Source organism: Dermochelys coriacea, chromosome 4, assembly GCF_009764565.3.
Source record: "Dermochelys coriacea isolate rDerCor1 chromosome 4, rDerCor1.pri.v4, whole genome shotgun sequence".
NCBI classification, from domain to species: domain Eukaryota; kingdom Metazoa; phylum Chordata; order Testudines; family Dermochelyidae; genus Dermochelys; species Dermochelys coriacea.
This window is the reverse complement of record NC_050071.1, coordinates 62,113,980-62,129,810: the sequence shown is the minus strand read 5'-3', so window position 1 is coordinate 62,129,810 and position 15,831 is coordinate 62,113,980. Positions and strand designations below refer to the sequence as shown.

At 44.5% G+C, this 15,831-nt stretch overlaps 1 protein-coding gene across 3 annotated transcripts in view; it reads left to right on the top strand.

The window, feature by feature from the left end:
• Positions 1–1,161: 1,161 nt before the first annotated feature.
• DCHS2 (dachsous cadherin-related 2) overlaps positions 1,162–15,831 on the top strand; it is a 236,933-nt gene continuing 222,263 nt past the window's right edge. For all 3 annotated transcript variants that reach the window (XM_043513268.1, XM_038400391.2, XM_043513269.1), the window contains exon 1: positions 1,162–4,816. In XM_043513268.1, the coding sequence (XP_043369203.1) occupies positions 2,963–4,816 (1,854 nt within the window). In that variant the 5' untranslated portion in view covers positions 1,162–2,962. The remainder of the gene's footprint in view (positions 4,817–15,831) is intronic.

Genomic DNA, 15,831 nt, shown 5'->3' with positions numbered 1-15,831 from the left:
GAGAAAGAAATGTCAAATGAAATACCTATTACAGCTGGATATGTGGAACTGTAACAATACTGGGGAAAAAATACTTATCCCCTGAAGCTGCTCTTTTAAATGACGTTACAGCAGCACTAGCCCTTCCAAAGAGTATTGCCACCCCAGGAGTGGTGCTTAGGAAAGGGGTAAAATATTGGTAGTTCTTACCATGCTTGAAAAAGAGGCAAGTAGCAAACAAGCCATTCTCCTAAGGGCCTAGCAAACACAAAAACTGTGTTCTTTCATACCATCTGACCTATCTATAATACATGCTCCTGCCACCTTCTTTTACTCACCCTGTTCTTGTTTATCCATGCCAAATTTGTCTTTTCTGAATGCCAGAAATGGTGAGATTCAGTACAAAGAAGGATTAGTAAGAAGAGCAAGACACCTGGAAATGTTGAAATATTGTCCTTAGCTTTCACAGAACGATAGATGCCTCAGTTCTTAGCGTATATAGGGGGCTGTATGTTCTCAGTGTCATCACAGAAACATTAACAAATTAATCCTCATGAGATGCCCAGTTAGGTAGACACATGAAGAATGGGGAAACAGACAAAAGGTGAAATTCTGGCCCCACTGAAATCAAGGGAAGTTTTGCCAGTGACTTGAATAGAGCCAAGATTCCACCCAGAGAGAGTTTAGAGTACTTGCTCAAATTTATTAGATATAGGATTAGAATTCAGGAGTTCCTGGCTACTAAACCTATGCTTAGTCTAGACCTCACTGCTATAAAATCCCAAGTCCCACAGTGTTTCAGAATAAACCACCTCTCCAACATCTGAAAAAAGATGCAGAACTTTCTGGGGACTAATGCAATTCATTTTAACCAGGAAAATGAGAAACTATTTTAGCAATAATCAATTTTGACAATTATTTTGTGACATTAAAACCAGAATAGCTACTGCCAAGAGCAGCAGGGATTTAGAAGTAGTGGCAAAAGATAATGTGACAGAAAAAAAAAAAAAAAGGCTATACTGGATATTAAGTTTCACTTAACTTGGAAGTTATTTCTGGTAAATGCTTTCCTGCCGTGCTTTTCACTATTTACTGAGCTAATAATGGTGGGATAAAGAGCTAGCATTCACTTTATGGAAAATTTGGACCAGAATAATAAAGAGAACAAAAACTCGCTGAATGTAATAAAACTGTTTATTCTTGCAGATTTTTGCATAATTTAAATTCTCTCTTCTGATGAAGCATATTTCTGCATCTAAAAGTAGTAGTGTTCACTGCTTTCATTTAAAAGCTGTTCCTCAAGCACCCCCCAAAAATCAATCTTTATAAAAGCCATCTCCAGGTTCAAGTTTGTTTTAGATCATTGAAGCATGACAAAATGTTACACAATTTAGCAATACACAATAGCAGGGCTGATCACTGCAGGATTCACAAAAATGTAGTGATTTATTTGTCTGAGTAGAAAGCCAAGGAAATATATCATCCTTCTAACGAGCCTATCCCCTGGGCTCTTAAGGTGTCACCATAACTGCCTACCTCGGGAATATATTTTCTCCTCATGTGGTTTGCACTGTTTTTTTGGTAAATATATTATTACACCACATTTACCTCAGACCTTCGTGTGGCTTCCTCTTCTAGGAATTTAATAAATAAATTAGTGCAATATTGTTTACACAAATCACTGAAAAGGAGGCTGAGATCCTAACTACAGGGACTATAGCTGCAATTTTATCCAGCTAATGGCTTTGTACAATTATTTAATAAAATTTGTGAAGTGCTTTGGCTTCCACTTGGCTGAAAGGCTCTATAAAAATGCTAGATCATTATCAATCTGCAGTCTGGAGTGTTACAATCTGCGAGCAAACTTCATTGCATTGAAATTATTAAGGCACCAGACAGGAACTTCTCCCAGATTGTCAATTTTCTGTATTTTAAGAACCTGCAGTCTATCTTTCCCCCTAAATCATCATTTTCAAATGCAGGCACTGTTGTGACTTTGATGAAAATGAGAGCCCAAAGTCAACCCCTTCCGCCTGTGTCCTGGCCTGGCAGCTCTGCCAGAAGCTTGTTTTCCATCACCTTATTTAATAGTTGCACAAACCGAATTAATGTGGTTTCACATCCCTGTGTGTACTTACTCATTTTAACCTTTGTATTAACCCCACAAGCTGAGCAGTTCTTGTTTTGGCACAAATTGTCTCTCTATCCAATTGTATTATCAGTGATTATTCTTGTGTTTGATCTATAAGGTTATTCAAGATAAACGTGGATAAAACCGTATTTCTCTCTACGATTCCAAATCACTACTTCGCATGGATCACTTGACCGAGGGCCTGCATGTCTCTTCTAACGCTAGGTTCAGGTTAGCAGGATCAGGCCGGTGTGCTGTCCTTCCCAGAATCTCGCCTCCCAGCCAGAGAGGACAGAAGGGGACAAGTCCCTGCTGCAGTGCTTGCTCCAGCTCTCCGTAGGAGCGGCGCCTGCCCCTGGCTGAGAGCCGAGTCACATGGGAGGGGGTGTGTTTGCAGCTCTGCTACTCCAGAGACGTGGTGGGTAGCAGGCGTCTCAGCTCCTGCAGCCGCCGCCGCCAGGAAGCTGTCCCCTCCCGCCTCTCTCGCGCACGCTTGTTCTTCCCCGCACCAACGTTGGCAGGTGTGTGTGTGGCTTAGAGGATTTCCCACTGCTCTGGCAAGCGGAATCATGCACCTGACTCCGGCGGGGGGAAAGCGGAGCGAGGCGCGGATGCGAAAGAAATAAAGGAGGCGAGAGAGAAGAGGAGGCATCCGGCGGCGGCGCTGGCAGTGTGCGCGCGGCGAGGGGCCCCTGGCGGAGCCGTAGGACTGCAAACAACCCCCTCCCCATGCTGAACTAGAAGCCAGCCCCGTGTCATCGCACTGGGCTGCGAGGAGGTGGCTGAGGAGCACCCGGCGCTCGGATCCTCCCGCTGCGGGGAGACCCGGACCAGGGGCTCTCGCGTCGGAAAATGGGGCAGCGGCCGCGGCCCCCGAGGGCGAGCGGTGGGTGCCAGAGGCAGCAGGAGCGGCCGCTCCCCCCGGGGAGCGGGAGACGCGGGGGCCTAGGGGCGCCTGGGGCCGGGCCGCTGGCGCTGCTCGTGGCCCTGTGGCTGAGCGCGGCGGGGGGCTGCTCAGCCCAGCTGTACAACCTGAGCCTGGCGGTGGATGAGGGGCTCCCGGCGGACACGCTGGTCGGGGACATCCGGGCCGGGCTGCCGCCGGGCGGCGAGCAGCCGGGCGGCTTCTTCCTGTCGGAGGGGAGCGGCGAGTCGGCGCTGCTGGCGGATTTCCACGTGCAGGCGGACACCGGCATCATCCGCACGGCGCGGCGGCTGGACCGGGAGCGGCGGGCGCGCTACAGCTTCGTGGCGGCCACGCTGCGCGGGGAGATGGTGCAGGTGGAGATCGCGGTCACCGACGTGAACGACCATCCGCCCCGCTTCCCGCGGGACTCGCTGCGGCTCAACGTCTCCGAGCTGAGCCCGCCCGGCACCGCCTTCCGCCTCCCGGGCGCCCGGGACCCCGACGCCGGCAGCTTCGGCACCCAGGGCTACACGCTGCTGGCCGAAGGGCAGGAGGCGCCGCCGCCGCTCTTCCAGCTGCGCTGCGGCTCCCCCCCGGAGCCGCTGGACCTGGTGCTGCTGCGGCGGCTGGACCGGGAGCGGGCGGACTCGCACCGGCTGGTGGTCGAGGCCTGGGACGGGGGCAGCCCGCGGCTGAGCGGCCGCCTGCGGGTGGAGATCCGGGTGCTGGACGAGAACGACAACGCGCCCGCCTTCAGCCAGCGCGAGTACCGGGCCCGCGTGCGGGAGGACGCGGCGCCGGGCACCGCCGTCTGCCGCCTGCTGGCCACCGACCCGGACCTGGGCGCCAACGGCGAGGTGCGTTACCTCATCAACCGCCGCCAGAGCGACCCCGCCGCCTACTTCGCCGTGGAGGAGCGGAGCGGGCTGCTGCGCGTCAACCGCCCGCTGGACCGCGAGGCCCGGGCCCTGCACCGCGTCATCGTGCAGGCGCGGGACGGCGGCGCCCAGCCCGAGGTGGGCAGCGCGCTGGTCTCCATCGCCGTGCTGGACGTCAACGACAACAGCCCGGCCATCCACGTGCTCTACCTGACCGAGGGCGGCGGCGCCCGGCTCTCCGAGGCCGCGCGGCCGGGGGACTACGTGGCCCGCGTCTCCGTCTCCGACCCCGACGAGGCCGGCGACGAGATCGGCCTGACCCTGCAGGGCGGGGACGGCACCTTCGCCCTGCGGCCCGGCGGCGCCGCCGGCCTCTATTTCCTCCGCGTGGAGGGGCCCCTGGACCGCGAGAGGCGGGACCTGTACGAGCTGCGCCTGGCGGCCACCGACGCCGGCTCCCCGCCGCTCTCCGCCCGCGAGACGCTGCTGCTCCGCATCGCCGACATCAACGACCAGCCGCCCGCCTTCCCGCAGCCCCGCTACCGCGCCGCCGTCTCCGAGGCCGCCTCCCCCGGCACCACCGTGCTGCGGCTCAGCGCCTCGGACGCCGACGAGCCCGGCTCCCCCAACGCCCAGGTGCGCTACGCCCTGGAGGCGGCGCCGGGCCCCGGGGGCCCCGAGCTCTTCCGCATCGACCCGCTGAGCGGCGTGATCAGCACCCGGCGCGGCCTGGACCGCGAGCGGGAGGCGGCGCTGGAGCTGCGGGTGGTGGCGCGGGACCTGGGGGAGCCGCCGCTCTCCGCCTCCTGCCTGGTGAGCGTCCTGGTGGAGGACGCCAACGACAACGAGCCCGTCTTCGAGCAGCAGGTCTACAACGCCAGCCTGGCCGAGCACGCGGGGCCCGGGCACTGCCTGCTGCAGGTAACCGGGCTGGGCGCCGGGGGGCGGGGGCAGTGGCCGGCCCGGGCAGCCCTGCTGGGGCTGGAGCACGTGGGCTGCTTAAGCAGCTTCTCCGGAGACACCTGGGTTCGTTCGCCGGCTGTGCTCAGGGGCTGGTAGCAGCCCTCTCCCTATGTAGGGACAGGGAGCATCCCTGTGGGGGAGGTATGGGGGCAGCAAGCCGCCTTGGCGGGGTCTGCATGGGGCTGGCACTATGGCCGATGTAGAAAACCTCACCTGTTGCGTCCCCTAGGCACGGTTGCCAGAGAGTATCTGCATGCATCTGATCATGTGGGCTTTAGCCCACGAAAGCTTATGCTCAAATAAATTTGTTAGTCTCTAAGGTGCCACAAGTACTCCTTGAACTCCTATCCTGTCAGCTTAACTGTTATCACGCCCAAATCGTAACATCCCCCTCCACGGGCTTCTGGTTTCAAAACATTGCGCGCGCACACACACACACACACACACACACACACACACACACACACACTGTAAGGCATAACCATTTTTTTCCCGCTTCTCTCATTAATTAGTTGTAAGAAGGAAGCCAAAGGAATAATTTCCTTTTTGCAAACACTGTCACATTTTTAAAACTGGTAGGTTAGGTTAATGACTTGGGGTAAACCAAGGAAATTCACACACACAATCCTTCCTTCCTGGGCCTCTCTGGAAAACTCCTACAGATTATTATGCAGAAAACATAGTAAAGGGGCATCTTCACCATGGTACGCCCCTTTTGCCAAGTACTACTGAAGATAAGCTGTAGAGTTGGGAAGGTATGCCTCGCCATGTGTTTCTGGAGTGTCCGTTACCCTCAACCATGCATGGATGCCACAGCAGAATTAACCCTGACAATCCATATTAACTTCACTATGTGGCTGCTTTTTCTTTCATGAAAAGGGATTTCCGGAGGAATGGACTAGCTGTAGAGATCCAAGGCAACACAATTCTATTGAAGCTGGTCTTCTGTGGAGCCAAAGAAAGGCACAAGGATCTCTTGAGGCTGTACAGGAGGCTCTGGGTTTTGCCATGTGGGCAGAACCCTGTAACCATTCCATGTGAATGAGGCAAACTTTGGTCCTCAGAAGAACAATAGTTTTTTGTGCTCCTTGTGGTTTCTCTGGGGGAAAAGTCTTTCTGGTCCCAGACTGTTTTTCTAAACGTTTCACAGACCCAAGGGATACATATTGTTCTTTTTCTTCCATAGTATCCTCCAGGCTTTGCTTTACCATTTGCTGTATATGGTATAATAGAACAGAATTACTTTTTGGCAGTCATGGCTTCAAGATGTTTGTGTAGTTATGGTTCTGTTGGTACAAGATGAACAAACTGAAAGTGGGGGAATGAGGTATTTTTGCACAAATCTTAGTGTTTATTTTGTACAATATGCAGGCACTTCGGTGTGGTTGCTTTAGAAATTAAAATTATAATTGTATTATTAGTTGCCCTACTCAGGATTGACTGCTTGGGTGGTCTTGGTGAGCTAGTTTTACGGAGGATGGTGTAACATAGAGTTGGCTAGCTTTTCAACACGGATGCAGTAAAATATGTTCCAACATTAAAGCCTGAACCTGCAAACACTTATACAGGTGAATAACTCCTCTCATGGTTTCAGTAGGGCTGCTCACATGAATAAAATAACTCATATCTGTACGTGTCTATAGGATCTAGCCCATTGGATCGAACTAAAAAACAAACAACCAAGCCCTCAAAAAATACAGAATAAACTGCTGATAGCGATCTTGACCCTAACTGGAGCCATAGCAGGTAAAGAAAACAGGAAGGAAAGCTCACAGTTAGTATACTTTTCCTTAGCTTCATGTGTTGCAACCAGGGTTTATTCACACCGTATTTCTGCTAGTGGAATCCTTTTGCTCCAAAGCTTTGTGGGGGTTTTCCTAGTGTTTGGTCTCTTTACTATGGAGATGTGCTTCCAATTAAATCCTAGTTGTAGCATATGGATCACATGAGTGATAGATTTTCTCATATGTGCTTTCTGTCAGCAAAGTGATGAAGTATTTTGTATCTGATTTTTATAGCTTTAATTGTGTTCGTTTTAATATGAACTACAACCTTTGCAAAAAATTAAAGGAATTATTATTTGTTTTCAGTAGTGCACACAATGTGGTAAGCACTGCAATTAATTGTTGCATTTTGTTTTATAGATGGTGAATGCTCTGAATAGCAAGGGCAATTGGTTGGCATTCAACACATAACTGATTTGAAACTAGACTTATCCTCTGGTGCTCTTCATTTCAGCTCCTCCATAGTTATGCTGTCTGGCTTCTGCTCTGGTGTGGTGCCACCAAATACATCATTTTACAACATCACCTGCACCATTTTGAGCCTCTATTCAATGATAAGCGCTTGCCCCAATAGAGCTTAGCTAAACGGTGTATTTATTGTGTTGGGTTTTGTGAAGTATTCTTAAAAAGATTTAATTTGTATCTCTTGGCATGTAAAAACTCTTTGACACTAGGGCTAGATAATAAACACAGAGTCCCTATGAGCTGGTTCTAATGGTAGTTATTACTGAATGATGGATTTTGAAGCTTTGCTGCAGGAAAAGAGCCAGACAGCATGACATGAGGGAATTGAAATAAAGGAAAAAAGGAATAGTTAGCTTTGCAATATGATCATAAAAATTTACCTGCCAATGAACAAGGTCAGTTCACTGACCCTTTCCCATGATGATTAATACTAATTTTTTTTAAAAAAAGATGTTTTACTTTCCCGTCAAACAACTACTCCTCTACAAGTGTGGTTGAGTAGAATTTTGCAAGGCTGTTGTTTTCAAAATATCCATGTTACCATTGGTATTTGGGAGTTTTGTCTTATAAAAATTAGTGTTTAAAATGCAGTTCGTGTTTTAAACGGTTAGCTGATATTAGCATTCAAGTGTGCTGCAATCCGCTCTTTATTGAAGATGGTAGCCTTTAAAACCAAAAACTTCTTCCACTCAAACTCCCTCCTGGTTACAGGTCACATGATATGTTTCCTGCTGGCTTCATGCTTTGAGAAGCAAATAGAAAAGTTTATTTGCTGCTAGTCAGATACTTCAGCCTCATTATGGTTGCCAAGTGGTAGCAATAGTGAGGAGGATTGCAGCCAGCAGTCCATGGTGCTGAAGGAAAGTTTTTTAAATTGATGTGGCTTCAATCTACAGTAGGAACTGATTATTCCTGGCATGTAAGATTGATTTAGTCATGTATATATTACCATCCTCAAGAAGGTGTGGAGACTAAAAGAAATGTAATATACATACTTACCTTTTTTTAAAAAAGGTTTAAATGTACTTGTGGAGAATGAGGGTTTTCCAGCGGGTCATTCAAACGTCAAATGTACTGTATATGTTGTAACTATGAGTAGAGCTTGAAAAAATTGCCATGTACCTATCATAGGTATAGGACTAAACCTATTAGCCAGAGGTACACACAAAAGATAAGGTGGGGCCCAACAGCAAAGGTGCTGGGGGAACGCCGTGGTGAAGTCCAGACACTTCCAGCTGCTAGGAATGGAGAGGGTGCTTGGATTTCTACATGGGTGTTGACCCTGGATTCTAGTTGAGGGCTAAATTTTTCTCATCACTTTGCATATGTCTATCCAGTGTTTCCCAAACTTGGGATGCCGTTTATTCAGGGAAAGACCCTGGTAGGCCGGGCCGGTTTGTTTACCTGCCGCGTCTGCAGGTTCAGCCAATTGCGGGCTCCCACTGGTTGTGGTTCGCTGTGCCTGGCCAATGGGGGCCACTGGAAGTGAAGTGGGCCAAGCGATGTACTGGCTGCCACTTCCCGCAGCCCCCATTGGCCGAGCACAGCGAACTGAGGCCAGTGGGAGCCGCTATCATCCGAACTTGCGGATGCAGCAGGTAAATAAACCGGCCCAGCCGGCGGGGGCTTTCCCTGAACAAGCGGCGTCCCAAGTTTGCGAAACACTGGTGTAATCAATTGTGAAGTTTCAAGGCAATGGCTTGGACAATTGACGGGGTGAAAAAGCTTTTTTTTTTTTTTTTTTTTTGCTCTTTCCCACCCCTCCAGAGCCTCCTGGCTGTCTTAAGGAGGATAAGGCTGTTTTGTGGTAACTGCTCTCCCAGAGATTTCCAGCTGCAATTAATGGTGGGGAGGGGAAAAGTCTCTATTTTTCCACCCCTCTCCTACCCATTTTCTTGGGGCCTATAAGCCCAATATCTGACTCGTTACTGCTCATAATTTTACCAAGAACCTGCATGAAACTGACATTATTATTAACTGTGTCATTGCTGCTTCCATGGCTCTGAATAGAACCTTGATAAGTGAAGAATTTTGTTAATTTCACTTTGCTGCTGCTTGGCAAACTTATTAGCAGCAGAAATGGACTGAAGATATCTGCATAATAAGGAATGCAGCTCTGCATTGGTTTACCTTTGGTTCACAACTGTAGGATCTAAAAACCATTTTTAAATAAAAATTTGAATTCTGCAGAAATGAATGGTTTAATCCCCTTTGCTCATCAGGGAAATCTTCCCGCTCTGCGATGATTAGATTTTTTCAACCCAGATGGGTAAAGTATAGAAACCTCTTACTTTCTTCCCACTAAACTGATGACTGATAACAAAGAGCTATGTTCTAGATCTTGCCAGTAGTTGCTCTACTCTACTTCTCTGCTATAAATCTAGTCAATCAGTAAATGCTGGTCATTTTTTTTTCATCCGAAAAGACAAGATGTGGTCAAGAATTTTCTGTATTCCGAAAGACAAGATGTGGTCAAGAATTTTTGCCTGACAAGAAATTTTACTCCTGTTTTGATTGCTGTTTGGGTTTCCTTCATTTTCAATTTTTTTTCCTGTTTGAAATGATGTCTCAGATGGATGGTACTGGGTCACTCTGAACCTAAATCTGCATTTGATTAATTTCACTTGCTTTACAAATATCCATAGCTTGAATGAATCTACCCCTCTCATGTAGAAACAATGTAGGCTTTCAGGGCTCCAGTGCCTACCATCATGGGAAAATGCCATTAACTGTGCTTTAAGTGCAATCTTGGCAGCAATGAGAAAAATTTAAAACTTTGTTTATACTGATTCATTTTATTCAGGCAGATTTTCTTGCAAATCCAGCTAATTTAGTAGAAACAATTGCTCCATCTCTTGGTTTGATATGGCTTCTGACACAATGTGGTGGTGGTCAGCAAGCACTCAGGTAGGTTAGAGAGCTGCAAGTCAGCTATTAACTGCATAAACACAAAGATAAATCTGATCTGTCCTTACAATATCCCTGCTGCTCAGTCAGAGACAAAGTATTTTCTGGAAAATAAACTGAATTTATATGCAGCAACTGAGATAAGTTATTAGTTCAAAGAAGCTGACAGCATAATGACTGCATCACTGAGGAAAAACAACTAGGTTGGAATAATTTAGAATCACCACCTGAAATCTAAACAAACAGGAAAAATCCTTAAAAGAGTGGTGGTGGTGGCGGGGGGGGAACCAAAAATAAATGAATGGGTTATTGGATTTTGTGAAGTAGAGGGGAAGAGTATGCATTGAAATGCACAGAATAAATTTGTTATAAATTTTGTGGGTTTTTTAAATTGTCGTGCATATTACACGCAAGCCACTATGGGTTATAAGTACATTTATCTTAAACTCACTGTTTACTGATGAGATGACGAAGCAGAAACAAAATATAGCAACAGACAACAAGATGAGCTCAGTAGGAGAGAAACTCTGTAAATGAAACTAGATAACACAAGCAAAAAGTGTTATATTAAAAACAAACAAGCAAGCAAAATACCAACTATCCCAAAACAGTGCTCTACTCAGCCTTGCCATCAATCGAGCCCTTAGTGCCTGGGTGAAAAGACCTGCCTTCTCCCCCAAAACACTCTTCCCCTTGTGTATGGCCAGCAGAGATTTTTATAGACCTTCCCTTTGCACAGGAGTCCGGGGGAGGAACTGGGAAGTTGGAATAAACTCTTTTTGTGTACTGGAGACTAGGTAATGCCCCTGCATCTTCTCCTACTTGGCCTGACAAATATGTGGCCCACAACACAAATGGTACCACTCCTCACCCAGCATGTGAAAATGAATTAGCATACAAGTGTGCTGCTGCCAACCTAATGGCATACAGTGAAGAAATAGAGCCAGATACTAGGAAGTGATCCTGGCATTGGTATCTTCCATGGCTTCTTTCCAAACTGCAAGGGCGTTATCTGCGGAATTGGTCAGTAATAGGTTGACTAAATGCTTTTGTCAAATGGCAATTTGTTGACCTGAAACCAGAGTGGATAAAAATCAATGATTTAAAATAAAGAAATAATTTTTTTTAATGTAAATCGGATTTTTTTGATAAAATGCTTTTTTAAGATGCATTATAGCTCAAAGATATCTCATCATGGAATAGGGATTATAAATTCTAATTCTATCGTATGAGACCATATATTCAGTAATGTTTAAGAAAAGTTTTGTAAATGAGTTCCAAAAGTTCATGGATTAGGGACCCAATCTTACGGCGTTCCAGGGGCTTCTGTATAGATTATTTAGGTTAATCTTTCTATCTACCCAGTGGGACTCAGGGCTCAGTCCCGAAGATACCATCAGAGATTCTTAGTTTTGCAGTTCTCAAACTGTGGATTTGTGTCTCCAGAGATAACATGCTTGTTAACAGCAAAAATGTTTTTAAATAAATAAATAATATAGAGAGGTGAGAAATAACAGACCTCAACCCTATTGTCCCTCTAAAAATTTGTGTACACAGAGTCAATCCCTTACCTCTCTCTAAAAGTGCAAACTTTCAAAAAGGTCACTGAATAGAAGATTGTTGGGGGCGGAATAGATCTGGACAAGGAGAAGAAGTCTGGAGATAAATGTGAGAAGGGAGGGACAGGCAGTAGAACCAAAAGTGAAACTGTTTGAGCAGCATATTCCAGAAATCTTGAGGTCTTTCTGAGTGTAGCCTTCGTTGATTTGATATCTACCATACCATTCTCTCACTAGAAGGGAAAACCTATAATGGCAACAAGCCGTAAAAGAGACCCAGTTTGGGAATAAAAACCTTTCAAGAAATACGTTTTTGTGTGATGCTTTAGCGAAAGTCACACCAGTGAACAAGTGGAAGTCACTTAATTGGATTCAGAGACTGTTGAAGTGATGTCACTTTTAACAGCAGTAGCTTCTTCTGCCAGTGTTGAAATAATATTATCTTCCTTTGAACTAATTCATTCCAAATTGAGAAATCATTAGGGACCTAAAAAAGCAGGAAAGCTTGTTTTTCTTTTCCAGATTATGAGCAAACAGGAAAATGAAGGTGACGACTCCTCAGTTAGCTGCAGAAGCCAATATATCATGTTGACCTAGTTGACGTCGATTTAATTATTTTTATTATAAAAAAATTTCATATAATTATTTTCGTTAAAAACAATTTTAACAAAAGCAAACCTGATTTTAAAGAACTTGAATTTTTAATTAAATTCAAAAATTCACATGCTTGTTTTGTTAAAATGTTATATGTTCGCTGTTGAAGGAAAAAAATCCAGAATACATAATGTTAAATAAAACGATTCAAATGTCTGTCTGGTGATGTTCTCCTCCTAATACAGCATGGCAAGCAAATCCTCCAAATATTAATGATTAACCTGTTGAATTGGAGATAGTTCACCTCCCAATTACTTCATAAATATCTGCTTCAGTTACCTTTGGTAAATGAAATAACCAACAATCATTCATTTTCTGATATAGCTGTAAAACTAATCTGAAAAGTTTTCAAAATAAATCACTTTAAAGATGTATAGTGTGTACCTTCTAAAAATGAAACCTACATCTATATCTGAGTTGTGAAGAATATGTCTTAAGGTTATAACAACCAACAAGAATGCACTTCTATGTAGAAATCTGTGATTAAATTGAGTCTTCCTGACTAGTGATTTAAATCATGATTTAAATCAATTTGATTTAAATCAAATCCACCTTGCCTGAAACTTGGCTGGGTTCGACAAATTCCCCAACTGTAAAAAATGCTGAGGGGAAAAATGTTTCATAGTCAAAGTTTTCCAGTTCAAAATGACTTTTTGTTTCAACATTTAAATTAATTAGACTGAAAAAGATTTTTAAAAAGCTGAAATCCAAACAAAACATTTCAAAATTATTAAACCAAATGGTCTGATTGACTGAAAACAAACAGCTCAGTGTGTGTATATTTTTGAAATTTTGAATTTAATCTTGATTCAAGATAGCTCTCAGTTTGAAAAATTTTCCTATTTGTGGGCCAGAAAAACTGTTTCCTGTCCAGCTCTAAGGGTAAAGTGGGTCAGAGGTGGTAATAGCACAGCATCCATAGCTCTGTTGCCTATTGCACCGGCCTCTTTTTCTATTATAATATATAATGGTGGAGGGAGCATGGGAGGGTGCACTTCCTGCACAGCATGAATCTCCACTCTGGCAATTCCTGTGTGTCAGTGCACAGGGGGAAGCTGGGGATGGGATGAAGCCAGAGGATCTGCCTCTGTATAGTTCCTCACAATTCCCCTCCTCATGGGCCAAAGAGGATCTCGGAGAAGAGCCTGCAGATCTTTGAGTGGTGGTGAGGATTCCTCCCTGTCTGTGCCCATGTTTCACTCCAGCGCCAGCTTGGTTACTTAGGCTGTGGGTTGCCCTGTAATGATTTGTGCTGAATAGCTTTAGACTGAATGATACATGCTACAGAATCATACCATAAGCATTCAGTGTTAACATAAATGGGTAATTTGCAAAGTATTCTTCTACAATTCTGTGGGCCTCAGTATTGTGGGTGACGACAAACTAGCTCCCTTCGGAGCTGTTCTGCTGATCGTAATGTAAGGCATTGAGGAATGAATGGAAGTCTTATCTTTAAATTTCCTTGCTAATGTAGGTTTAAATCAGTCTCTTAACTTTATTTTGAAGCTCTTTTGAACGCTTATGAATGCTTTTCAATATCCACTGTACTGCTGCTTATGGAGTTTTAGTGTGGTATGTGTCAGACAGTATTAACTGACATGCCACTATAGCAAGGATCTGTCAGTGTTTCTAGTCTTTGCTGTCTGTGTGGGGAATATAACATTTGTCTCTTTTGTACACAACAGGCTGAAACTTGACTTGTAAATTTTCATTTAATTTAATTCTGTTTAAGTACTTTTCTGCATACCTGACACTAGGATTCATTTTCTGGTGCATTAAGAACATAATAAATTTTGTATTCTAAAATGTACCTGATAACTTCCTTTGATGCAAAACCTTTTCCTGATGGGATTTTGCAAAGCGAAATGTTTCAACCCATAGCAAGACCACTAAATCAAATCCTGACATAAATTTGTCATGGTAAGCTCTTCAAGGCAGAGACAGTGTTATATTTTATGTTCTGTGAATGTTTACAGTGCTATATAAGTGTTTTTTAGTTGTAATATTAAAATGTATTATTTAAAAATGTGTTTTAGGATTAATAATTAATATTAGTAAGTGCTCTGAATATGTAAAGGTCTGTGTAAATGTTGTTGTTTTTATTATTTATTGATGCAGTAACAGCAGTGGCTTTGAATGGTGTAGTAGTCAAAGAGTCAGGTTGGAAATACCTAGTTTTCTGGGAGTTGATAGGTTGAATTGACTTATCCTTCTGAAGTTGGTCGCTATGCATTTTATTGTGTGTCACGTCTGGAATAGCTCATGACTCAAAGTGCTTATGTCAGGGTAGACATCCCAAAGTAACAGTGTGTGTTCTATAATTAGATTTCACCAAGCCAGTGACAAATGTGAACTCTTGGATCACTATACCAGTCTTACCATAGAGTCATAGACAGTCCCCTTAGACACTCCAGTTTATCTTGCCACATAGACAACCTGGTTGCTTACACCAAAAACCAATGACATTTAGGTTGCTTCCAGTTGCAAGAAGCTAGTCACTTACCCCAGATCAATTGGTACTGTAGGTCTTACACCAAAGACAATACTGGTAGCCAATTTTGTGGTTAACTAACTTACTGTTTATTACCTGAGAAAAGGAAGTGAGAATTATTGAGAGGTTAAAGCTGGTAAAGTATATGCATAATGAGTCACAGTTTGTAATTGCAAATAGCGTCAGTGATGTAATAAACTTCCAGTGTTCCAAAAGTCTTTTTAGGGTACCCAGATTGTCTCTGGGGATCTCTGCTTTGCATCTGGTTCACTTCCCTATAAGAGTCCAAACAGTCCAGAGATCCAGGGTCTTTCCTTGAATCCATACTTATCACATCTTCTCATAGAAAACCAGCTGACATGGTCACTACCCACATTGGCTTTTCCTTTGATGATGGAGAGTGAGGAATACATTTTGAGTCTTTAATCTCTGATCATCAGACACAATGACCACTTGCTTTGAAATTAGCTCTTACTTTTCTGTTAAAAATTCTTCATTTGCATTCCACGAGGCTTCTTTATCATTTCATGGGTTATTTAGTTACAAGGGTAACAATATAAGTGTTTGCTACAATGTTATAATGGGATACAGATAGGTGAGAACAATGTAAATAACATCTGACGAATTTTTCATTAAGTTTAAACACCAAATACACTCCTATATTGAACAATCAGTTTGATCTATAATAAAATACAAGTGAACTGGCCTGGGGCTCTGGCATGAGCTTGCACCTGGTCTGCTAGCATCACGTATGAAGATCTTTTTAGTGAGATTTTAAAAAGTAAAGTCTTGTCTGCTCTAAATGGACATTAAAATTCCATGAGACCTTTTTGTTTTTTAAAGGTAGTGTTTCCTCATTACCTTTGCCCAAATGTCCCCTTCCATCAATGTGGTGGAGTATAAGGTAAACTGATTGTTTGCCAGGATGCTGGGTGGTGTATAACAGTAGAATACTGTTTTTATTATGCAGTGTATAGGTTTCAGCATATGTCATAAATATATGTTTAGTGTTATGATTTAGAGTAAGAGAGAAAGTATATGGTGGAAAGGTGTATTGTATTGTATATTGTATTCTAAACTATGCCCTGTACAAGAGCATGAGCACTCTTGCTG